Source organism: Bufo gargarizans, chromosome 5, assembly GCF_014858855.1.
Source record: "Bufo gargarizans isolate SCDJY-AF-19 chromosome 5, ASM1485885v1, whole genome shotgun sequence".
NCBI lineage: Eukaryota > Metazoa > Chordata > Amphibia > Anura > Bufonidae > Bufo > Bufo gargarizans.
The window spans coordinates 278,911,725-278,939,101 of record NC_058084.1 but is presented as its reverse complement, the minus strand read 5'-3'; the positions used below and the strand labels follow the sequence as shown (position 1 = coordinate 278,939,101).

Here is a 27,377-nt window from a genome sequence, read left to right as displayed (position 1 = left end):
ATTAGCCCACCCAGTGAAGGTGTGCTAGTTAGTTGGCACACTGGGTCCACTCCCATTGCACACAACAAGTCATAGTACAGTGTGTTTAATAGTCGTATACCTTTTCTTCAAACTTCCTTGATGTTTACTTTCAAAATGTTGTGATAGTTTGTCCACAGATGCAGAAAAAACTAAAGGTACACGTTTTACGTACCGAGGATGAAGAACCCAATACGCACCTAATGTCCTTATTGTTTGGTCACACACCCCACCTACAATGCCTCTGTATCCACAGGAGGTTCCTCCACACTATAGATCCCTAAATTCTGTTACCATAGAGCCAGGGGGCCAGGCCTATCATCGTTCACCTGCTAAATGACCTGGAGTTCATGCCCATTGAGTAGCATAATGTAGGGGGGTGGATTATGGTAGCTTGGTACTTCAAGTTCAAAATTATTTTCAAAAGGATGCAATAGAAAAAGTAATGCTACTTATAACTCATTTTGTGGCCATGACTATGTGTGCTACAATTGATCTAGAATCTTCCGGGAGATTGTCCAATCCTAGTAGTAGTAGCGCGAGTTGTGGCGTCAGTTTGAATTGAAATCCTAAGACGGATCTAATAAGTGCCCCAGTAGCTGTCCATAAAGGTTTTATTGATTCGCAGTCCCAAAGAGTGTGTAGTAGCGTACCTTTTTTTCCGCATTGTCTCCAACATGTGTCCGAGGTGTCTGGGAAGATTAGGTGCAGTTTGCTTGGGGTGTGATACCATCTAAGATATATTTTGGTCATAGCCTCTTTATGGTTAGTACTAGGCACTGGAAGTCAAAAGATACCCCCCACATAAAAGAAGTTTGGCAGACTGTCAACAATACATGCTCATTTGAAAAAACAATTGCCCGGGTCCAAAATAAAATCCTCACCTTTCATTGCAGATGGGATAAATGGTTAGGCAGTACTTACTATAATTCTCAACTTTAAGGGACAAACCTGCACTGTTTTGTTACTTTTCAGATTTTTGCTCTTCTTATTATTTCTTTGTTGACCCGCTACTAATTCCAATCACAATAACAAAAATGCCTACCATAAGCATGAATATACAAACCTACAAAACGACTAATAGAGATAGGAATTGTGTCACACTTTAGACCTATCTAAAAGTTGCTATCTAACACTCATTGGAATAGCAAAACACACCTGCTATAAGGTTGCTTGGCGAAACTATTCAACCTGTACTATTCAACTATATCTGGCTTTAGAATAATGCTAATATTATATACTATCACTAGTGTTGCTAAATATACACCTAGTTATTAAAGTTTAAATTTGAACTGCATTATATATGTAAGATCTCATTGTCACTACTGAGAAGGCGCAAGAAATGATGTTATACATATTGTATACCTGTTAACAGGAATAATGTTATTTCACATATCTTCCTATTTCAACATAGAAATTGTGTTATGTTTTAAATGAAAAAATTCAATAAAAAGAATTTCACAAGAAAAAGTAATGCTACTGATAGTTAAAGGTGAAACTAATTGTTTCAAAAGTTTTTGTAACCATATTTAATATGTTTTAATATGATATCCGACTTGCATATGTCATTAACTCAACGCATAATCAAGTACATGTATGTCATTTTGCATAAGTGGTTGTATGGAGCAGGCTGCTAAGCTGAGTCTGCTTCATATGTAGCGGTTGCCGGCTGCAATGACTGGGATCAGTGATGGCGTGGAACCTAGTCATTTAACTCCTCAGATACTGTTGTTAATTGTGTGCCTACATAAAGAGTCAATGAGAAACATTGTCAATTATGCACAGTGCTCTTCAACAGTGCCAACCAGAGAGTGCCTTTGTAAATAGTGACAAACAGAGTGTTTAAAGCACAAAGTGCCCTCATACACAGTGGCAATGTCTCCCAATTATGATTGCAGCCAAGAACTGCCCTTAATGCTCTATGTAAAGATACCCCTATACATAGTCACTAGAGATGACCGAGGATATTAAAATTTTGATTTGGCTGCTATCACAATGCGCAGTTCTTTGTAAGTAGTGGGCGCAATGATGAGGAACAGTGCCGCCACCTCGTCATTGAGCCCCTCAGATGCCATGTTCATCGCCATTTGCGGCACCTGAGATGAATATTAAGGCCTTTAGGGGTTGATCAGTAAAAAATTTTTTTTTATTGTGCTTACCTTATCCATTTGAGCACGAATCTTGCCAGGGCCATCTTGATTGAAGATCCAGCGCAAAATCCCGTGTTGTGCATGTTAACATCATCATAATGGCCGGCATGGTGATATCACATGTCATCACACACAAGATTTTGCGCAGAATCTTCAAGTAAGATGGACAAGATGGCCTTTTCGTGCTCAAATGGACAAGGTGAATATGTTTTTGTTTTTTTTTAACGCCATTTCAGGGCAAATTTTAAGGACAAGGAATAGGAAATTCAGCTTTGTGGCAAATCGAGTTTTTCCAGAAATTTGGATTGAAGTCCACTTCGGATACTTCGATTCGCTCAACACTAATAGTGACACAGTGTTTACATGTGCAAGAACTAATGAACTCAGAAACTGACTGGGCATAAGGTGTATTCAGGGGTGTAGCTATAGGGGGTGCAGAGGTAGTAGTCGCTATCGGGCCTGGGAGCCTGAGGGGGCTCAAAGACCCTTGTGCGACATAGGAAGACACCAGTATTATAGAAAGTCCCTTCTGCGAGGGCTCCGTTATAGATTTTGCACTGGGGCCCAGAATATTCAAGGTAGTCCTCTGGTTTGACGGAATGGGTTACGTCAAGAATTTGGCATGGGGTGGTGCTATTTCAATTTTTGCCTCAGGTAGCAGGAAGGCTATGTGCTTCTCTGCCCCTGGCCACAAAGCACTGAGGGAAGGTGGACCCAAGTTGAACTCTTAAAAGAGGGCCCATTAGCCTTTAGCTATGCCCCTGTGTGTATTGTGAGTTGGAAAGGAACAAATAAAGCAATAAAATGGACCGGGAATGATGTATAAGCAAAATAACATTTATTACAAATTAATGTAGCAAGTCAGTACACAATTTGCCTTATTCTTCTCCATTACTTAGTATTTCAATTTCAAACAGTACAGTATTTGGAACAATAGCAGGTGCAGGAGTGGCCTGCCAATCAGCAGCAATTCATATACGGATTCTGCTGCATTGTCTACAAGCAGCCTAACATGGAAAAGGACTTGGATCATTAGTGGATAATCAACTGAACTATAGCAACTTGTGTCAGGCAACTGCTGCAAGGGTAAATAAGATCAGGGATGTAATAAAAAGTGGTGGACATGCACATGACAAGAACATACTTTTATCTGTATACATATCACTATTAAGATCGTACACGATGTACTGGGTACAGTTTTGGACACCAATGTACAAAAAAAAAAAAACGATTAGGACTTCAGCAGATTCATACAGTTTACAGGTGAAACTCGATAAAATTATAATATCGTCCAAAGGTAAAAAGAATTGCATTAATGCAGCTTAAAATTTGAATTTTGTGAAAAGGTTCAATATTCTAGGCTCAAAGTGTCACACTCTAGTCAGCTAATTAATTCATATCCCCTGAGCAAAGGGGACCTGAGATTGTGACTTTGGGGTTTCATAAGATATAAGCCATAATCATCCAAATTATAACAAATAAAGGCTTGAAATATCTCACTTTGCATGTAACGAGTCTTTCACATATGTTAGTTTCACCTTTTAAGTTGCATCACTGAAATAAATGAACTTTGCACAATATTCTAATTTTTCGAGTTTCACCTGTATGTACTAGATTATTGGAGATGAATTGTTGATCTAGAGCTATGTTGAAGGGAATATGTCACCAATATATATATTTTTTTCCAAGTTAAAACCAGATTGTGACACACAATACATCTTTTTTCTAATGTTTTTATTTTTTTATTGTAAATGTTTTTATTCTAGATCCTGAACATTATTTTAAGGACATCTTGCCGAGCTCTTAATAACATTCAGAGATGTGCTTTACAACAGCCACCAGAGGCCAAAAACACAATAGAATGGAAGAGACTCATTGACTTCTATGGGAGAGTGTACTAAGCATGTAACCTGTACAGAGGTCATTTTATAAGGAAGGAGCAGATAAGCTGTGACCATAACCTATTGTGAATGGTGGATCTATCTATCTATTTATCTATCTATAATAGTGGCATGTAGAAGGGATCACAGCACTCCAGGGATATGAAAAAGTAATAGATGTATTCCTCTGTAGCCAAAAATGTTTTTGTTCTATTTATCTACTGTATCTATCTAGGTGATATCTGTCATTCTAATCCTGCCTGTGGTAACAAGATGACTATTGAAAAGTGATCTGAACAGACCAATAGGTGGCCCCTGTTATTATGCTTATTTTCACACTATGAAAACTGCAGGATTTTTTTTAAAACATGGATGGTGACATGGAAATTGAAACATAACATCACCAAAAATTCTTTAAAAATGTGTTTAGTATAAAAAAACATTTTCTGATAATGCATTCCTTTAATGATACCAGCTAGATCGCAGAATGCTCATGGAAAGAATATTTCTTTCATTGGTTAATCTAGAAATGACATCAGTATCATCTTCCAGTTCATTGATTCTTGCTGCCTCCTCCAAGTTTTTAAGCTTTATGTACTCCTTTATAATCTGATAATTCTTGTAATCATTACATGTAAATGTGGACACTTCTTGCTGTGATACATTCAAATGGAGATCTTTTCGTTTGCTTTCACAAGCAGCAATTTTGAATAAAAGTTTTATTTTTTCACTTGTGAGTATCATCTGTGATATTGTCTTTTGCATACGTTTGATTTCTTCAATCATTTGACTAGCATTATATACCTGAGCAAATATAGCTTCATTGTTTTGAACAAAATTCTGCAACTCAGACTGCCATTGATTAACTACTGTTTTTTCTTCTTTGTGAAGATCACATATGACTCTCTTGAAAATGCTGGAACCTTCATATGTACAATATCTGCTCGTATCATGCAGACAGTGGGTTTCTGTTTCGCTTAGGAGACGAGAATACAGTGTTTTTTCTATTCTAATTCCAAGGCATATATTGCATGGTCCAACATATAAATTATCATCTGAACATTCAATTTTTACAAAAATACTAGATTTCAAAAAGCATGCAATATCGAATATGTGACCACATATTAGAGTAATAGAGACATCTGTAGTACACTGTGTGGGGCAAACAGTACCACATGAACTTCTACAGGAATGGCCACAAGAAAAGGTTTTGGTGCAAGGGTTTTTACAATCTGATTTAACAGGTACCTTTGAACATGGTAAATCTTGAATATGACCACATATAGGAATCTTTTTTGGCACCAACTCCTGACAGTCTCCACACGGCTCAAAACACATTTTCTTACACTTGTGACCTTTTATACAGGGAATCTTGAGACATGGCTTTACACAGTTAATTTCCACATGTTTAGGATCATAAGGGTGGCACCGAAGGGCACAGACATGCCCGCAATCTAGACGATAGTCACAAGGTATCATACAGCCACCTTCTGGAACATTATCAAAATCTTTAAAAGTTGACAAATAAGTTGTGGTGTTTGGATGAATAACACATTGTACCTTTAGCTCTTTCCCAATTTGTTCATTTTCTTTTAACGCATCACAGATTTTTTTCCAGATGGGAACTTTTGAAAGCATCTGCATGTTCCCTATGCAAAATAAGCCTTTCTTGGCTCTTGATAATGCAACACATACCCGGTTTGGTATTTTAAGAAAACCAACATTGCCTTCTAGGTTACTCCTTACTAGCGAGAGGATGATAATTTCATTTTCCTCTCCTTGATATTTATCAACCACACATACCCTGACTCCGTCAAATTGAGCTTTGGGCATCATATTCTGTAAACAGTGCAGCTGTCCAGAATAAGTAGTGAGTATTGTTATGTTTGATGGAGAGTAGCCTTGATGTATAAAATAGAGGCATAATGACTTCACAAAAGTGGCCTCATGGACATTCTGATGACTCTTGCCTTCACTGATGTGGTCCTCAAGATGGTTGTGGTCGACAAAAAAGAGATTTTGGCAAACACCCTATGTAAGATTTAAAAAGAATTGGTAGATGATGGGAAATAGTCAAAAACTTTTCACACAACTTTTCATAAATCATAAACAGGAGTACAGGCAAATGTAAGAAACTTTTAAATATATATAAACAGCTCTTTTCCTTCTCCTAATTTTGACCCTGAATTCTGTGCTAATCACAGCTGCCCAACGAATTCTATAGAGAGTGGAGGGAGGAGGAGTGAGCTGCAGCGAGACTGAGAGACATGGACGGCCTTAGGGGTGTGCAGTCTCTGCTGGCTCAATAAAATGCAACTATACATACAAACAATATGTGTATGTAGCTTCTTTCAACTGACTGCGGAGAAGGAGTCCTCCCTTCCCTTGTTTAGGAGTAAAGCGATATAAGCAAGTATGTATGAAATACATACTTACGGTACCTATATCAGAATGTAATTAGGTAGATTAGAACAGTATAGGCTGAAAGTATTAAGGTTCTCTAGATCACAATATGCTGATGTTTCTTAGCATGGATGGAACAACGTGTGCATGTACTATTGGTAGCAAACAAATCGGCATAACAAATGGAAGTTTTCTTTCTTTTGTTATGTTTTTGTATTCTCTCCCTAAAAAAATCCAATAAAATCGAGCTAATTAATAATGTCCTCTAAAAATGGTTCCATTGAAAATGCAACTCATTCTCTAAAAAACAAGCCCTCATACAGTTCAATCCACAAACAATTAAGTAACCAACAGGTCTGGTTGTTAAAAGGGTTATGCAGGGGTTTTATATTGATGACCTCAAGATAGGTCATCAATCTCAGATCTGCAGGGGTCTAAAACCCAGTATCCCTGCCAATCAGCTGATGGAAGAGGAGGTGGAGCTCCATGTAAGTACTGCTTCCTCTTCATTACACTGCCTGTCATCTTGGAAGTGGAGTGCATTTATAAGCACTCTCGCCATTCAATTGAATAAAGCTATAATTACACTATGCTGCTGCTGCAAGGGAGGTGACAGGCAGTGTAATGAAGAGGAAGCAGTGCTCGCATGGACCCCCTTCAATCAGATATTGCAGACTAATCCTGAGGATAGGTCATCAATATAAAACTCCTGTAAAACCCCTTTAACCTCCTAACAGTCCCGTTAAAATTGGAAAAATCCTCCCAAAAATGTCACGTTTTTATTGTAGATTTTAATGTATGTCTGCAATAAATCTTTTTCGCGCACAACTCAGGAGACAGTATTGCATTTTTAACCCCCTAGTGACATCATTAATTTTAGCCTTAAGGACCAATAATATTTTCCCCCTTTGTGTTCTAGAACTGATAACTTTTTAATATTTTCTTCTTAATTTGTTTTATTTTGCGGGATTAGTTGTAGTTTTCTTAGGAACCATTTTGAGGTATATATAGTATACTAAATAACTTGTTATTTTATTTTAACAGCATTCACTGTGTGGAAAAAATAACATAATTTTATTATGTGGGAGGAGGGGCTGCTTTATCTGCTCATATCTCTAGTTTGGTACCAGCCAGATATATGTATTGTTTGAAAGCTGGCATTCCAAGCTTTCAGACAATACCAGAACGACAGCAATATCTTCAGTACATAGGAAGATATCACTGCTAGAAATCGGGATGCAGTGAATGCAGCTGAAAGTGAAAGTAAAAGCAGGTTTTACCCATGATTACTCCAGACTCGATTTCTAACAGGGATATCTCCTCTGTTGCTTGGACTTAAGCTGTCATTTTTGTCTTGTTTGAAAGCTGACATTCCAAGATTTCATACAAGACCATGCTTCTAGCTGCTACCAGTCATGAGATATCAGCAGCTGAAGCAGCCCTCATCCTCCACTTTCTGCCTGAGCCCAGCTTGGGCAGAACAGTTAAGAGACAGTATGGAGACACAAAAACATTTTTTCAAAAATGTTTTATTATTTAAAACTGAAACAAACAAAAAAGTAGACATATTTGATATTGTCGCATCCGTAACAACCTGCTCTATAAAAATATCACATTATCTAACCTGTTAGATAAACACTGTAAAAAAAAAAAAAAAAAAAAAAAAACTGTGCCAGAACAGCCATTTTTTTGTTACCTTGCCTCAAAACTAATTAACAAAGCGGGAGCTCTAAAATGTGTAGGCTGAATCCCCCAAGCAAAAAGGGGACCCCAAGGGGAGAGTATCTATATCTAAACATAACTTTTGATTGATAATGAAATAAAACACACCACTGTGATGCAAAACTCTAAAAACGTACAGGTCCAAGCCTGGTACCTCAACAATACTGGTAGATAAAGAGAAATCCTGCTCCACCCAGTGAAAGGTGTGAGCAGTCTTACCAGACCAACGGATACACTGGGTCCTGGAAAGTCTGAGGAGGGCAAATCACAACGGACATTAGGTGCAAGTCCAATGGAGGATGACGGTAGTGGACAGGGTCAAATAAAAATGGTGGAGCTCTGTGCCCTAGTACACCCTAATGTGAAGGGGGCTAGTTTCATTCTACCTATCTACACAGAGCACCCGCCTCTTTGTCTACCAGTATTGTTGGGGTACCAGGCTTGGACCCTGTACATTTTTGAGTTTTCCATCACAGTGGTGTGTTTTATTTCATTATCAATAAAATTTATGTTTTAGATATAGACACTCTCTTCTTGGGGTCCCCTTTTTGTTACCTTGCCTCACAAAAACACTATATAGAGCAATCAAAAATCACATGTACCCCAAATTATTACCAATAAAACTCCTAGTTTCCAAAATGGGGTCACTTTTTGGGAGTTTCTACTGTAGGGGTGCATCAGGGGGGCTTCAAGTGGCATATGGTGTCTAAAAACCAGTCCAGCAAAATCTGCCTTCCAAAAGCGCTCCTTTTCTTCTGCGCCCTGACGTGTGCCCTTACATCAGTTTACCACCACATGTGGGATGTTTCTGTAAACTGCAGAATCAGGGTAACAGATATTGAGTTTTGTTTGGCTGTTAACCCTTGATGTTTTCATATTCTGTTACAAAAAAAACAAAAAACTTTTTGGGCAATCTACAACATCTGTAATAGTCAGTGTGCAATTTAACCCTTTCATGACCAAGGGTCATTGATGCCCCAGTGTCCAGGTCAAAATTTACAAATCTCACATGCGTCACTTTATGTTGTAATAGCTTTGGAACACTTTTATTTATCCAAGCCATTCTGAGATTGTTTTCTCGTAACATATTGTACTTCATGAAAGTCAAACATTTGAGTCTATATATTTCACCTTTATTTATTAAAAAAATCCCAAATTTACCAAACATTTTGAAAAATTCACAATTTTCAAAATGTCTATTTCTCTGCTTCTAAAACAGAAAGTCATACCTAATAAAATATTTATTACTTAACATTTCCTATATGTCAACTTTATGTTGGCATCATTTTGGAAATGTCATTTTATTTTTTTAGGATGTTAAAAGGCTTAGAAGTTTAGAAGCAATTCTTAAAATTTTAAAGAAAATTTCCAAAACCCACTTTTTAAGGACCAGTTCAGGACTAAAGTCACTTTGTGGGGCTTACAAAGTGGAAACCCCCCATAAATGACCCCATTGTAGAAACTACACCCCACAAGTTACTCAAAACTGATTTTACTAACTTTGTTAACCCATTAGGTGTCCCACAAGAATTAAAGCAAAATGGAGATGACATATCAAAATTTCACTTTTTTGGCAGATTTTCCATTTTATTAAATTTTTTTCTTTAACACATTGAGGGTTAACAGCCAGACAAAACTAAATATTTATTACCCTGATTCTGCGGTTTACAGAAACACCCCACATGTGGTCGTAAACTGATGTAAGGGCGCACAGCAGAGCACAGAAGGAAAGGAACGCTGTATGGTTTTTGGAAGGCAGATTTTTCTGGACTGGTTTTAGATGCCTTGTCTCATTTAAAGCCCCCCTGATGCACCCATACAGTAGAAATTCCCCAAAAGTGACCCTATTTTAAAAACTAAGGGATAAGGTGCCAGTTTATTGGTACTATTTTGGGGTACATATGATTTTTAATTGCTCTATATTAAGTTTTTTTGTAAGGCAAGCTAACCAAAAAATGGCTGTTTTGGCACCGTTTTTTTTTTTTTTTTTTTTACAAGATTCATCTGACAGGGTAGATTATGTGCTATTTTTATAGAGCAGGTTGTTACAGACGCAATGATATCAAATATGTCTACTTTATTTGTTTGTTTGTTTCAGTTTTACATAATAATTTATTTTTCAAAAATGCTTATTATGTTTTTGTGTGTCCATTTTCTAAACGCCATATGTTTTTAATTTTTCTGCCGATCGTCTTGTGCAGGGGCTCGTTTTTTGCAGAAAGAGTTGAGGTTTGTATTGGTACCATTTTTGGGTACATAGTATTTTTTGATCATTCATTTTTCACTTTATGGGGCAAGGTGACCAAAAAATTGGCTGTTTTGAAACAGTTTTTATTTATTTATTTTTACAGCATTTATCTGAGGGGTTGGGTCATGTGACAGTTTTATAGAGCAGATCATTACGGACGTGGCAATACCTAATATGTATACTTTTTTTTATTTATTTAAGTTTTACACAATAATAGCATTTCTGAAACCAAAAAAATAATGTTTTAGTGTCTCCATAGTCTGAGAGCCATAGCTTTTTTTATTTTTAGGGCGATTGTCTTAAATAGGGTATCATTTTTTGCGGAATGAGGTGACGGTTTGATTGGTACTATTTTTGGGGTCATAACCCTTTTTGATCGCTTGCTGTTGCATTTTTTGTGATGTAAGGTGACTAAAATGGCTTTTTTTTGCACAGTTTTTTTTATAGAGACAGTCGTTTTTTATAGGAAAAGGCAATTTATTTATTTTATTTTACATTTTTATTTATTTATTTTTACTTTATTTTTTTTTGCAAGTCCCTCAAAAATTGCTTTTTTGGCACCTTTTTATTTTTATTTTTTACGGTGTTCATCTGAGTGGTTAGGTCATGTGATATTTTTATTGAGCAGGTTATTACAGATGCAGCGATACCTAATATGTACACTTTTTTTAGTTATTTCACTTTAACACAATAATAGCATATTTGAAATAAAAAAATTATGTTTTAGTGTCTCAATGTTCTAAGAACTATAGTTTTTTTTTTTTTTGAGCGATTTTCTTATGTAGGGTCTCATTTTTTGCAGGGTGAGGTGACGGTTTTATTGGTACCATTTTCTTTGATATGCACCTTTTTGATCGCTTGCTGTTGCACTTTTTGTGATGTAAGGTGACTAAAATGGCTTTTTTTTGCACAGTTTTTTTTATAGAGACAGTCGTTTTTTATAGGAAAAGGCAATTTATTTATTTTATTTTACATTTTTATTTATTTATTTTTACTTTTTTTTTTTTTTTTGCAAGTCCCTCTTGGATCTTGAAGATCCAGTGGGGCTGATGGCTGTACTATACTTTGCAATGCCCTGTAGGTGGCAACAGCGGACGCTTTTACAGGGGTTTGAGTAAGGCACTTGAAATACAGCCATTTGAAATACATCCATTTTGGGCAAATAAATATTTAATTTAGGACTACACTGGTTCATGTCCTGTGAGATACTCCCTCTACATACAGGGGTTTGAATCAGGCATTTGAAATACAGCCATTTGAAATACATCCATTTTGTGCAAAGAAATATTTCATTCAGGCCTACAGTGGTTCAGACAGTGTTAGATACCCCCTCTACATACAGGGGATTGATTCAGGCATTTAAAATACAGCCATTTGAAATACAGCCATTTTGTGCAAATAAATATTTCATTCAGGCCTACAGTGGTTCGGACAGTGTTAGATACCCCCTCTACATACAGGGGATTGATTCAGGCATTTAAAATACAGCCATTTTGGGCAAATAAATATTTAATTTAGGCCTACACTGGTTCAGGCCCTGTAAGATACCCCCTCTACATACAGGGGTTTGATTCAGGCATTTGAAATACCACCATTTTGTGCAAAGAAATATTTAATTTACAGATATACTGGTTCATGCCCTGTGAGATACCCCCTCTACATACAGGGGTTTGATTCAGGCATTTGAAATATAGCCATTTGAAATACAGCCATTTTTATGCAAAGACATATTAAATTTAGGCCTACACTGGTTCAGGCCCTGTGAGATACCCCCCCCTACATACAGGGGTTTGAGTCAGGCTTTTGAAATACAGCCATTTGAAATACAGCTATTTTGTGCAAAGAAATATTTAATTTAGAGCTACACTGGTTCATGCCCTGTGAGATACTCCCTCTACATACAGGGGTTTGAATCAGGCATTTGAAATACAGCCATTTGAAATACAGCCATTTTGTGCAAAGAAATATTTCATTCAGGCCTACACTGGTTCAGACAGTGTGAGATACACCCTCTACATACAGGGGTTTGATTCAGGCATTTAAAATACATCCATTGTGTGCAAAGAAATATTTAATTTAGGCCTACACTGGTTCAGCCCTGTGAGATACTCCCTCTACATACAGGGGTTTGATTCAGGCATTTAAAATACAGCCATTTGGTGCACCAATATTGAATTCAGGCCTACACTGGTTCAGGTCGTGTGAGACACACCCTTTACATACAGGGGTTTGATTCAGGCATTTGAAATACAGCCATTTTGGGCAAAAAAAAATCTTGAATTCAGGCCTAGTCTGGTTCAGGCCGTGTGAGATACACCCTTTACATACTGTGGTTCAATTCTACTATTGATTAAATACCCATTTAGGGCAAGATCCTAAATTTGAAAAATGTGAGGAGAGCGTAAAATAAGGGACGTGGCCCAGGTCGTGGTGCTGCTGGTGGAGCTCCTGCTGCAGGGAGAGGACGTGGTCGATCTGTGCCAGCTACACGCACAAGTGAAACCCCTTCACTTGTACGTGCAAGTAGGTGACAAAACCTGCAGCGGTATTTGGTGTGGCCTAATGGTGCGCTACGAATGGTGAGGCCTGAACAAGTACAGGCGATAGTAGATTGGGTTGCCGACAGTGGATCCAGTTCCTTCACATTGTCTCCCACCCAGTCTCTTGCTGAAAGATAATTTTTGTCGCTGGAGATGAAACTGTAGCATGCTGCAGTATTATCTCAATCCTGATCAGTCAAAAAGACTGAAGTGAAGACATCCTGATGCATCCTCAACGGATTGCTCTCCATTCAGAATGCATGGGGATACAACTGATCAGTTCTTTTTCGGTATAGAGCCCCTAGGATGGAACTCTATGCCGGGAAAAAAAAAATGCTAGTGTGAAAGTACCCTTAGAAGGGAGAGTGTTGTCAAGCATGGGGAGTAAGGAAGCCATGAGGACCATAGTCAGCTTCTGATAGGACCACTTCTCCAAAGAGCCTGCAGTGCCCCATGTTACAGAAGATCTGTAAGCTACAGTGTATTTGTATCAGGAGAGTGATCAAACAATCAAGCTATACAAACTCTACTGCATTGTGAGAGGAAACACATTAACCCCTTAAGTGCTGCTGGTGGATGTGACTTGAGGACCAGCGCCATACGTGTACGGCGGGCTGATCGGGTGGGTGCAGGTGCCTCGTCCGCCTGATCAGCGGCAGGGGTCCGGCAGTCATTGATAGCCGGACCCCTGCTATATGCGCCGGCATCAGTGAAAACACAGATGCCGGCGCATTAACCCCTGCACGGCCATTGTCAGTACTGACTGCAGCACGTGTGGTATCCTGCTGGGTCCAGGGTGACCATTGGGTCCCTGTTGTGACGGGGACCCGATGGCAGGGAAGGCAGCCCAATGCCTTCCTTAGGCATCGTGGCTACCTTCCGTGAGCTTGTGAGATCCAGCCCCCTGGATCTCACAGGCAGGAAACTGTAAGTGTATTACTCAGTATAATACACTTACAGCCAATGCATTACAATACAGAAGTATAAGTATGCAAAAATCACAGCAAAATAGATGTTTGTCTTTTTCTGTGAATTTGTTTTATTTCACGGCAATATACATGTGCATGTGCAAACGTTTTCACCCTTATTAGGCCTTCGTCAGGCACTATGCCGCCAGGGGTAGAAGTGAAAAGAATGATGAGCAGTACATGGAGCGCTCCGGCCGCCAAAGAGTATGGACAAAAATAAAAAGTAAAAAAAAAGTAAAAAAAAATGTTTTCCATAGTAAAAAATTAAGTTTAAAAAATACCCCTTTCTCAAAATAAAACACATAAAATTGTAAAAATAAAATAAAATTGAAAAACAGACATATTTGGTATCACCGCATCCGTAACTACCAGTTCTATAAAAAATATCACATGACCTAACCCCTCAGGTAAACACCGTAAAAAAAAAATGCAAAAAAAAAAAATTTTTTTGTAACCTTACATCACTAAAAGTGCAACACCAAGCGATCAAAAATGCGTATGCCCCACAAAATAGTACCAATCTAATTGTCACCTCATCCAGCAAAAAATAAGCCCCTCTCTAAGACAATCGCTCAAAAAATAAAAAATAAACTATGGCTCTCAGACTATGGAGACACTAAAACATGTTTTTTTTTTGCTTCAAAAAATGGTTTTATTGCTGTAAATGTAAAAAAAAAAGTTGACATATTAGGTATCGCCCCGTCAGTAACAACTTGTTCTATAAAAATACCACATGACCTAACCCCTCAGGTGAACACCGTAAAAAATAAAAAAAGGTATAAAAAAAAGCCATGTTTTGTTACCTTTGGGCTGTTTCCCTGTACATTCTTACATTGTTCAATTATTCAATCACAAAAATTGTAATAGCAAGCGATCAAAAAGTCATACACACACCAAAATCATACCAATCTATGAGACCTTACCTAGGACAATCCCCTAAAAAAAAAAAAAAACTATGGCTCTCAGAATATGGAGACACTAAAACATGATTTTTTTGTTTAAAAAAATGCTGTTATTGTGTTAAACTTAAATTTAAAAAAGTATACATACTAGGTATCGCCGCATCTGTAAGAACCTGATGTATACAAGTATCACGTGACCTAACCCCTCAGGTGAACTCAGTAAAAAATATAATATAAAAAGTGTTTAAAATGTCATATGCACCCTAAAATAGTACCAATCAAACCATTATCTAATACCGAAAAAAATGAGCACCTACATAAAACAGTCGCCCAAAAAATAAACTATGGCTTTCAGAATATAGAGACATGACATAAAATTTATTTATTTTTTTAAAAACATTCTTTATTATGTAAAACTGAAACAAACAACCAAAATAGTCATATTTGGTATTGTCGCGTCCATACCAACCTGGTCTATAAACACATGATCTAACCTGTCAGATGTACATCGTAAAACACAAAAAATAAAAACAGTGCCAAAACAGCTATTTTTTGTTACCTTGCCTCACAAAAAGTGTAATATAGAGCAACCAAAAATCATAGGTATCCTAAAATAGTACCAACAAAACTGCCAACATATCCCGTAGTTTCCAAAATGTTTTTTTGGGGGGAATTTCTACTCTAGGGGTGCATCAGGGGGTCTTCGAATGTGACATGGCAACTTAAAATGATCCCAGTGAAATCTGCCCTCCAAAAAACATATGATGCTCCTTTCCTTCTGCGCCCTGCCGTGTGCCCGTACAGCAGTTTACGACCACATATGGAGTGTTTCGGTAAACTACAGAATAAGGGCAATAAATATTGAGTTTTGTTTGGCTGTTAATCCTTGCTTTGTTACTGTAAAAAATGGAATAAAATGGACACATAAAAAGTGACATTCTGAAATTTGATCTACATTTTCCTTTAATTCTGGTGGAACACCTAAAGGGTTAACAAAGTTTGTAAAATCAGTTTGAATACCTTGAGGGGTTTAGTTTTTAAAATGGAGCCATTTATGGGTGGTTTCTATTGTGTAAGCCTCACAAAGTGACTTCAGACCTGAACTGGTCCTTAAAAAGTGGGTTTTGGAAATTTTCTAAAAAATTTCAAGATTTGCTTCTAAACTTCTAAGCCTTCTAACGTCCCCAAAAAAGAAAATGTAGTTTACAAAATGATACAAACATGAAGTAGACAAATGGGAAATGTAAAGAAAATAACTATTTTAGGAGGTATCCCTATAAGTTTTAAAAGCAGAGAAATTAAAATGTTTAAAATTTCAAATTTTTCCAAGTTTTTTGTAAATTTGGTATTTTTTTTATAAATAAAAATGAAATATTTTGACTCAAATTTACCACTGTCATGAAGTACAATACGTGACGAGAAAACAATCTCAGAATGGGTATGATAAGTAAATAGGAGGGTAAAGAAAGTACTGGAAATTTAAACCAATCTGAAAAGAGTAATGGTGATGGTATAGGGCATCTTCTGTAAGGGTGTATCTTAGCGCGAACAATTATATCAAAATAGCATTTTTGTTCTGTTATTTTAAACTTGACTGCTCCTGAAAAAGGGGGCACTTTGAAGCCCCTGAAAAGCGTTGAGCCCACCCGAGATTTTATTAAAGGAAGCCACCTAAAGTACATCTTGGATATTGCCGTGTTCTTTCATGTCACACTACGAGCGATCCTGGCAGGGGAGGTAGTGTCTATTTGGGTGTCTTGAGGTTATGTTTTTTATTCCACATTTTATATTCTATGTTTTTGATATAATTATTCCCACCAAGACACACTCTTACAGAAGATGCCCTATACCATCACCATTACTCTTTTCAGATTGGATTAAATTTCCAGCACCTATTAATTTGTAAGGAACTCTGGCGCCGTTTTTGATGGCTTTTTCACTTTCTTTACCCTCCTATTCACTCTTGTAGTAGTTTGGTCTACTCATAACCATCATTGGCAGCCTATCCCCGAACATATCCTTATCTAGAAACTTCCAACCATTCTTTCCCCCTGCAGGCGCCCTGCTTGTTGGTCCTTAGACCCTCTTCAGTGCTCTTTCAGGAAGGTTCTTTGCAACAAACACTCCTGTTTTTTGCTGAAAACATTTGTTTTTCTCTTTTTTTTGTTTTACTTGGATAAGTAAAAACTTTTTAAAGTTATCACCACCTAAAGTGACACTGGCCAGATTTGCTAAAAATTACCTGGTCCTTAAGGTGAAAAATGGCAGGGTCCTGAAGGGGTTAAGACACCACCACAGCAGTTCAGAACAGGCATAGCTAGAAGCCTGCATGATAATGTAGACACCTACAGCCACAGATGCCAGAGTACAGCTGTATTAGGAGAGAGACATTGTCAACTAGCAAACCTCTGAGTGTCATGACTTACTAGGATGGAAGAATTTTCCTCCGGCTAGCCTTACCAAACCCCATCCCTTCCAATAACCACACAGAAACCTTCTTGCTTTGGTAAAATGACCATTACGGCCAACTTTATTATACACACACAATAATAATAATAATAACCATAATACTAACAAGCATTTTAACACATCCCTCAACCTTATGTGCCACTGTACCGTAACAAGGATCCTGGAGGGCAACCCAAACAAGCAGTATCTTCCTTAAACATCTCTCCTTATACTTCAAGGTAACCCTTTGCCGCACTCACCGACCCAAGGGCACCAAATCCTTGAAGTATCCATGTATCTCCTCCTGTAGGCCTTTTAGCCCAAACAGGAGCCCCATCCTCGGCAATCACCATCCACATGAGATACAGGCTCCAACATGTCCTGCATCTCTTAAACCATTGTATTGCTCCCCCAGGATCCCATATCAATCAGCCACCATTCCACCTTCGTCACTTATACCCCCCTCTACCCAAACAAGGGCGGGAGGGCGGGAAACACTCTAGCTTACACTGGCAACTGCCTCACAAACTCCACCCACAAACCTATATACTGCCCGCGAACTTGCTACTCCTCCCCATTCACCTAAACCTCACCCCCAACACACTTCCTACCAGTAACCCTTTCCTAGCCTGCGGTCTTCCCCCCAAGTCAAGAAGCACTCCACTATGTCTGCGCCTTGCTCCGTTGCTATTATGACTTACTAGGATGGAAGAATTTTCCTCCGGCTAGCCTTACCAAACCCCATCCCTTCCAATAACCACACAGAAACCTTCTTGCTTTGGTAAAATGACCATTACGGCCAACTTTATTATACACACACAATAATAATAATAATAATAACCATAATACTAACAAACATTTTAACACATCCCTCAACCTTATGCGCCACTGTACCGTAACAAGGATCCTGGAGGGCAACCCAAACAAGCGGTATCTTCCTTAAACATCTCTCCTTATACTTCAAGGTTACCCTTGGCCGCACTCACCGACCCAAGGGCACCAAATCCTTGAAGTATCCATGTATCTCCTCCTGTAGGCCTTTTAGCCCAAACAGGAGCCCCATCCTCGGCAATCACCAACCACATGAGATACAGGCTCCAACATGTCCTGCATCTCTTAAACCATTGTATTGCTCCCCCAGGATCCCATATCAATCAGCCACCAGACGACCACCGGTGACTCACCTGTGGGCAGTCCCGCCACACCCTCAGGGCTGTTTCCAGACCCTCCTGAATACCCAACGCCCACATATCAATTCCCACATCATTAAGATGCACACCATCGGATCTCAGGAATTGAGGCGATGCAGCCTCCAATTCCCGATGTCGAACCACTATACCACCCTGTCTGCGCACAAAACGACCCACCTCCTTGTTCAACTTGGCCCGCGCTTTATTGAGCCGCTCCACCAACCTGGCAAACCGCCAACTGCTCCTCGCAACCACCTCTGACCACACCACCAGCAAATCCGGAAAATCCGACATCAAACGCAAAACGTCCAACTTAATATCCCGTATCACATCACGGGACCGCCGAACCCCCAAATCATTACCGCCTGCATGAAGAACCAAGATATCAGGCGGGCGATCTAACAGTACGTTGGTATGGATCTCGGGCAAAACACACCCCCAGAGAAGCCCCCTCAAACCAATCCACCTGACCAGCAAATCCTCCATCGGAAAACCCAATTGACGACCGTTCCGCCTCACATCAGCTCGCAAGGCCCCCCAGTAGACATACGAATGCCCGAAAATCCATGCCAAGCAAGGCACCGCACCTGCAAAAAACAAACAGAGTCAAAATAGCACTGCAAACTCCAAATCAATAAAGAACAGACACGGACTAACTCCCCCCTGCAACACTATAACAGATGAGGCCTGACATATGACCGAAAACAATCGGACTCCCAGCGCCCGATACGCTTTATAACCTCCTCCCCCAGGCCCCACCTAGAAGCCTCAGTCGCGGCACCAATCCTGAATGAGTGAGACGCAAAATCCTTAGCAGGAAGACCCGCGGCAGACAAACATTTTCTGAAGACAGCCACAAATTGGAAACGCGACAACCGTGAACCATCCCTATGAACCAGCAACGCACCCGAACCGCCAGGACGCAGCTCCAAAAACTCCTTCACACAACGCACGGGACAAAAAACTGACCCCAATAACGGCCTAAGCCAGAAAACCACACCCTTACCGTCCTGATCAGTCTTAGACTTGCGGAGCATACATCTCAAGGCACCGTCTACAATCCAAACATCCTCCCACAACAAACCACCACCACCCATGCGACTAGCTGCAACCAATTCCGATATACGAAAAGCCCCGAAAAAGGCCAACGCAAAAGCCGCCCTAAACAAACACACTTCATACGCCGACACACAAAAACGGACTCAGCCACCGTCCATAGCATCTGGAACACACCAAACGAAACCGGCCTACGACTATCCTTCCGCAACGCGCCACGACGGTAACCCTTTAAAGCTTGCCGCACCATAAAACATTTAGACACGTCAGCCATTCCCCGCAAGCGCAACCAGAAGGCAACAGCCGCCACCCTCTTAGATGCAACCGAGAATGACAAACCCGCAGCATAAGACTGACCCACCCAAAAAACCAATAACGTCCGAAAATCCTCCAATGAACTACTACCACCTACCTGCTCGATCAACTCCTCCCACAACGCCCACACTGATGAATAAGCCGACCACGTACCTCTACTAAGAGACTGCCTAATGAAGCCTGCCGACACCCCAAGGCCACGCTCCAGAGCCACTGGGGCCAAGGCAACCCCTGTAACTCGGCACCCGGCGCGATACTGCGGAAACGATCCCACTGAAAATGAGAAAGGGAATCGGCGAGTGAATTATCCACTCCAGGAACATGAACCGCAACAAAACATGCATTCAACTGCAAACCCCGCAATACAAGATGCCTCAGTAAATTCAACACCGGAGGCGAGTTCGCCGTTTGGCTATTGATCGCCTGCACCACACCCATATTGTCACAGTAGAAACTAACACGCCGATTCCTAAGCCAGTCCCCCCACAACTCAGTAGCCAAAACAATAGGAAAAAGCTCCAACAACGCCAAGTTAGTAAGAAAACCCGCCTGCTTCCATTCAACCGGCCACGCCCCTGCACTCCATTGTCCCCTACAAAAAACACCATATCCACACGAACCTGATGCATCAGAGAATAATTCCAAATCCACATTACTAATCTCTGCCTCCATCCACATAGACCGCCCATTGTACTCCGACAGAAACGTCTCCCACACCGCCAAATCATCCTTCACTGCTGCTGGTAAACGCAAGTAATAAAAAGGGGCAGTAACCCCCGCAGTCGCAAGTGCCAAACGACGACAAAAAACCCGCCCCATCGGCAAGATGCGACACGCGAAGTTCAATTTACCCAAAACCGATTGAACCCGCTTAAGCTGAACCTTCTTCGCCTTCCGCAAAAACACAACCTCATCCAACAGATCCGACACCTTGTTATCAGGCAAACGACATTCCATAACCACACTGTCAATCTCGATACCCAAAAACTTTATAACCGTGGAAGGTCCTTCCGTCTTATCCGCCGCCAGCGGGATACTGAAGCACGCCGCCACTCTTTCCATCATATGCAACAACACAGCACACACTCTGGACCCAGCCGGACCCAAAAACTAAAAATCATCCAGGTAGTGCAAAACCGAACTCCATCCCGCCTCCTGCTTCACCACCCATTCCAGAAAAGAACTGAACGATTCAAACAGTGAACACGAAATCGCACAACCCATCGGCAAACAACAATCAACGTAATAACTGCCATCCCACTTAAAACCAAGCAAATGCACGCTATCGGGATGAATAGGTAACAAACGAAAAGCGGCCTCAATGTCCGTTTTCGCAAGCAGGGCGCCTTGCCCAAAACGCTGGACCCACCGTACCGCCTCATCAAAAGACGTGTACGAAACAGAACACAACTCGTCCGCTATACCATCATTCACCGACCCCCCTAACGGATAGGACAAGTGATGGATAAGCCGAAACTTATTAGGCTCCTTCTTAGGGACTAAGCCCAAAGGAGAAACCCACAAATCCGGCAACGGACACACAGAAAAAGGACCCACAACCCTTCCGGCAGAGACCTCCCCTTCAATCTTATCTCTCACAACTGCCGGATGGCGCAGCGCAGATGACAAATTCCGGAGTGCCCGTTGTGGCCCAACCAATCCGCACGGAATAACAAAACCCTTCGTAAACCCTGCCAACAGCTGCGCTACCGCCCTATCTGGATACTTCTTTAAATAGGGCTCCATCTCTTCCACCCTCACCGGCGTCACCCCTCTTCTGCACAACCTCGGGTCCCTTACCCTTGCCGCGCTTGAAACACCGCGACAAGCTATGGGAGCCGCCGCAACCGGAGCACTCGTGCTTGTACCGGCAATCAGACAAGAACCTGCAATGCCCTTCGTTGTACTGCCAGCAACATCCCCTCCTATTGCCCCCATGCGACTCCGAGGCCGAGGTGCCCCCGGCCGTTCCACGAAAGGGCTGAGGGCCCATCCTAGGTGCCGCCATCAACCGCATCCACAGACCAATGTCCTTATGGTCCCAACGAATGCTAGGCCTGACCGCCTTCCGCTGCCGGAACTGCTCGTCATACCGCAGCCACGCAACACCCCCATACGTCCGATGCGCCTCACCAATAGCATCCATATAGCAAAAGAGCGCGGAGCAGTGCTCAGGCGCCTTTTCCCCAACAACGCTAGCCAGAATTGCAAAGGCTTGAAGCCAATTTTGAAAGGTACGCGGGATAAGCCTGTACCGCCTCCTCTCTTCCTCCTCCTTTTTACTCTCGTCCGGCTTACCCCTATCTAAATTAAATTTCTCTAACGGAAGCAACGAAAAAATTTCCACGTATTCATCCTTCCATATCTTATCCTTCACCTCCTGCTTCAAGTTAGCCCCCAGCGGCCCCTCAAAACACACATAAATCTCCCCTTTCGCTGCATCCGCCAACCGCACGCCATCACCCATGTCTCCCCTAACGCCCGCAACCGCCCCAGATCCCTGGGTACCAGCCGCCACACCGTCTGCAACCGCCCCCATGAAACCCCGCACCGGCCCCTGTTCCAATGACCCCGCCTGCGCCGGAGCCCAAACCGGCACCGGGGACACAGCAGATCCCGTACCCAGCCGTGACAACAATGATAACATGCCTGACAACACATCAGAACCCCCCGCAGTATGAGAAGCAGCAACCCCACCCCCCCAACAATGTTCTGACCCGTCAATCTCTCACCTGGCCGTCCCCGGATCGCTTCACCGGCAGCCGCAGAACTCCTCCCAGGTGTCCTCAGTAGTGCGTCCATCCCGCACGGCACGGCGTCGTCCTCCAGAGGAAAGTCCAAAGCGCCTGCCGCCAATTCTTCGCTTGGGCCGACTTCTCCTTCTTTCAATGGCGACATCCCTCCGTCACCCTGCAACTGCAGTTGACCGTCCTCCGCTAAATTGACTGCAGCACAGGCCTCATCAACAGGCCGCATATTGTCTCCTCTGCCACCCATCACCATTTCGGGCCCCACAGCCGGAGGGCCGTGAGCTGCATCAAGCGACAAGATGCCAGGAGACGGATCCACAGCCACAGTCCCTGCAATGCGCAATGTCGCCGCCCCAACGCCAGGGGGCGCGACGCACACACGCTCCTATCAGTTCCTCCCTGCTCCCTTATCCCAGTGCTTGAATGCCGCTGACCGGAAGCCGCCGGCCGCGGCGCAGAAGACCTCTCCTCCCCGACCGACGAAAGGCCCAGGCTGCCGGACCGCCCGACCGTGCTGCTCCTCCTCTCAGACGGTAAGGCCGCCAGGGATCGCTCCTCACCACGCCGCACCTGTGAGGAGACACCCGCCTGTCCGCGCTCCCTTCCTCTCGCCGCATGGGAGACAGGGCCGGAAGCATCCCGCCCCTCAGCCGCTGACCTGCTTCGCGCCGACACACTCCTCCCGCTGCGTCTGGGCGCCAGACCGGGCACCGGCACCGCAGACTGCATCGGAGGGGCCATAGGGGGGCTTCTAAGGTGACGACGTACCCGAGGCGTAGGCTCCGGACTCAGGCGCTCTGGGGGAACCGACCTCCTGGACCTGTGCGGACGCGCCGGCAAGGCCGCCGTAGAAGGGGGGATCAAAGCAGCCTGGATGGTCTGCTGCAAGCGCTCAGCTCCATGCATCTGAACCGCAGCCCGGACCGCTTCCAATAACTCCTCCAGCGACGACATCTTGGCCCTAAACACTCTAGCTTACACTGGCAACTGCCTCACAAACTCCACCCACAAACCTATATACTGCCCGCGAACTTGCTACTCCTCCCCATTCACCTAAACCTCACCCCCAACACACTTCCTACCAGTAACCCTTTCCTAGCCTGCGGTCTTCCCCCCAAGTCAAGACGCACTCCACTATGTCTGCGCCTCGCTCCGTTGCTATTATTTTCTGCCACATTGCTGCTATTTGTTGTTGCACTCAGTAAAGAAAGATGTTCCATAATCTGTGCCTGGTTTCTTCACATCACGTATTTCCTGCACCAAAGTCTAGGGAGGATGGCCTGAGGAAGTACACCATGACACAACACAACAACATCTCAGCAGGGCCACTATCACTCCCATCCTCTGCACCGACTCTTCCGGGGCTCGCTGCGCATGCAACTTCTACGCTTTCTAATAGCACTGATTGCGCCGCTCATGCACAGGAGATAAGGCTTTGTAACAGTGCAAAGAGAGAGGGAGTCAAAGACACAACACCTCCAGTAGTTTCCATGGAAATAATAAAAAAAAGATAAAGAAAACCAACCATTTTACAGTTATACAATTGCTGCATATGTGATAAAAAAAAAAAATTTAAATGCCAAAAGTATCCACTTAATTATTTTGTCTGCCTGTGACTACAGTGCATTACCTTGTATATTCTTTGTAGAACTAGTAATAGACCATTATATGTGTGAAAGTATTGTTGGTTATATTGATCTTTGTATGGCGGTAGCATACACCTGTCACTGACTGTTATTAGGTGTTAAGTATTCCATGTCCTTCTTGTGTTGACAGCGTGACTTACATATATCGCCTGTCCCGACACGTCTGTATTAGTAACTACATTCTCCATGTTATAACAATTCTGGAGAATCTAGTTTAGGACTCTGTTGTGCCATTCCTCTATTATCACCTCTAGAAGTTTATGAGTGAATTGCCAACAGTCTGCAAAGTTTAGCTGGGTATTACCAGTTGAGTGTGTGTCCCTGCACAGTTTGCCACTGGCAGCACTGATTGAACAATGTCAGGATGTGCAGAGAAACAGCCCAAACTGGTAATACCCAGCTGGACTTTCTTTCAGACTGTTGGTAATTCATACATAAAGTTCTATGAGGAGTAATGGAGGAATGGCACATTGCTATTGTTACTGAAACAGACATGTCATGAGAGGTTACAGGTTCTTGTAAGGAACTTGAGAGGGCATGACCAAACCTCCTGCCTTCACCTTCTAGATTTCATATCTGCATCTGCCCCCGAGCTAGTGAGCACAGGATTAGTCTACTTTCACACTCGCGTTTTGGCTTTCCGTTTGTGAGATTCATTCAGGGCCCTCACAAACGGTCCAAAACAGATCAGTTTGCATTCTAATGCATTCTGAATGGAAAAGGATCCGCCCAGAATATATCAGTTTGCATCAGTATAGTCTCTATTCCTCTTTGGAGACGGACACCAAAATGCTGCTTGCAACGTTTTGGTGTCCGTCTCATGAAACTGAGCCAAACGGATCCGTCCTGACACACAATGTAAGTCAAAGGGGACGGATCCGTTTTCTCTGACACAATCTGGCACAATAGAAAACTGATCCGTCCTCCATTGACTTTCAATGGTGTTTAAGACTGATCCGTCTTGGCTATGTTAAAGATAATAGAAATGGATCCGCTCAGAACGGATGCAGATGGTTGTATTATCTGAACGGATCTGTCCATGACGGATCCGCACAAAACTCGATTGTAAAAGTAGCCTTATGCAGCATTTTATAAACCATGTTCTGCTTATCATTAAAGAGAACTATTGTACAGATGTTATGGATAGCAGACACGTTATTAATTAGTTTAAATATATCAGGAAATAAGGTGCTTATTAAAATAATACCTTTATTAGTTATATTCAGGGGTAAAGGAGCAAAAAATGCCCTAGTGATAACCTGTATCTAAAGAGATACTTTTAGAAACTCCCACCATAGAAGAAATAAAATAAAATAATAAACTAACAGGGAGAAGTAGATGTCGATATAGGTTACCAATGCGGCTAGGTGGGGGGCTCCCTGTACATCCATGCAAGGTGTGCTGTGGGTCCCCTTGCCAGTTTTGTATCTACTGGTATAGTGACCCTATATTGTATCTGATCTCCACAAGCCAGCAATAGGAGCTAAGTATCCATGATATCTACTACAGTATAATTTGTGTTCCCTACGATTATTCTTAATCACCCCCTGATGAACCGCCAGCTGCAGGTGAAACGCGTTGGGATCTTTAGTTTTATATCCAGGTATCTTATTTCCTTTTTATGGGCCATTATCTACACCCCATAGGATACTGCCTGTATACAGTATTTTTACATTGATGTAGGACTTTAACAGCGTTAAGTTCAGACATAGGTACGGGGACAGGGTACTTCCACCATCAGGTGGTATCCCTGGGCATACGATTTTTTCTCCAGGGACTAATAGGGAAAGTTTTCCCTTTACGTCCCCCACCCTCACCCACCCAGCCGCATTGGTAACCTATATCGACATCTACTTCTCCCTGTTAGTTTATTATTTTATTTTATTTTTTCTATGGTGGAACTTTCTAAAAGTATCTCTCTTTAGATATATCACTAGGGCATTTTTTGCTACGTTACCCCTGAATATAACTAATAAAAGGTATTATTTTAATAAGCACGTTATTTCCTGATATATTCTGCTTATCATTACTAAAAAAGCAAATGAAAAACTTTACCTTTACATTGTCATATTTATATACAGATTCATGATTCTCCAGTTTGTCATAAATATGCGGTGTCAGTAGTTTTGCTATTTCTGGCCTCATTCGATGCTGTAAAAAAAAAAAGCACGTTAAGAAAATCATAGATTATAACTACTATAAAAATTATAAAAATCTAAATATTCTGAGATAGCAACCACCCGACTTTGGATTGCTAACTTTAAATGTTTTTAAAGATGCAGAAATTAATTTAAGTTACATTTTTTCACGGCCGTGACACATCAATTTTAAGAACAATGGTAGTCTATGGAGTCATTCACACTGCAGTTTTTTGGATAACCAGTGGATAACGGACGTAAAAAAATAGAACATGTTCTATTTTATCCGTTTTCACTAATCAACAGCCCCCATACAATTGAAGGCAACCCTTTTTAACTCAGTTTCTCAGAAAGGCATTAATTAAAAAAAAGTCTGTTAAAAACTGACACTGTTAAGTGAATGTAAACTTACTTTAGAAATTAGGGCCCTAACTACTGTATATGAAGGTTTTTAAATAAGTAATTGTTGAAGAATACTAATGATGTTTGTTGGCTCACTCCAAGATGATTTAATCTGAATGTGTATACAGTTGCAAGAAAAAGTATGTGAACCCTTTGGAATGATATGTATTTCTGCACAAATTGGTCATAAAATGTGATCTGATCTTCATCTAAGTCACAACAATAGACAATCACAGTCTGCTTGAACTAATAACACACAAATAATTAAATGTTATCATGTTTTTATTGACTGAATTGTATTGTGAATAGGAATTTTTAAAACATAACATTTACTAGATCATTTAAAATAAATGCCACTTGGTGAGAAACATTAAGGACAAACACCTCCGCTGTAGCATAAACAAAATAAAGGGTGGATCTTACCCCGTTTGATGAATTCCACAGCCTGTGGAGGACGGTTCAGGTAGTGGGTGGACCACCGAAACCTGTGTGATCAAGGTGCTGATGTCTATAGGCAATATGGCACTCCTATACAGCCCTGGTATGTCTTTCCTACCTACATATAGGTGGGGGGCTACTTGAGCAGCTGCCTAACACACAT

General features: G+C 41.5%; 2 protein-coding genes across 2 annotated transcripts in view; both read right to left on the bottom strand.

Moving 5' to 3' along the window:
• Positions 1 to 3,656: 3,656 nt before the first annotated feature.
• LOC122938038 (NFX1-type zinc finger-containing protein 1-like) overlaps positions 3,657 to 27,377 on the bottom strand; it is a 231,841-nt gene continuing 208,120 nt past the window's right edge. The window contains 2 exon segments of the mRNA XM_044293307.1: positions 3,657 to 6,079; positions 26,292 to 26,387. Coding sequence (XP_044149242.1) covers positions 4,511 to 6,079; positions 26,292 to 26,387 — 1,665 coding nt within the window. The 3' untranslated portion in view covers positions 3,657 to 4,510.
• LOC122938039 lies at positions 17,887 to 23,620 on the bottom strand. Its single transcript, XM_044293308.1, has 2 exons — positions 22,573 to 23,620; positions 17,887 to 20,113 (listed from the first exon to the last, which is right to left on the bottom strand). Exons 1-2 carry the CDS (start codon positions 22,841 to 22,843, stop codon positions 19,524 to 19,526), a joined length of 861 nt encoding a protein of 286 aa, XP_044149243.1. The 5' UTR covers positions 22,844 to 23,620; the 3' UTR covers positions 17,887 to 19,523.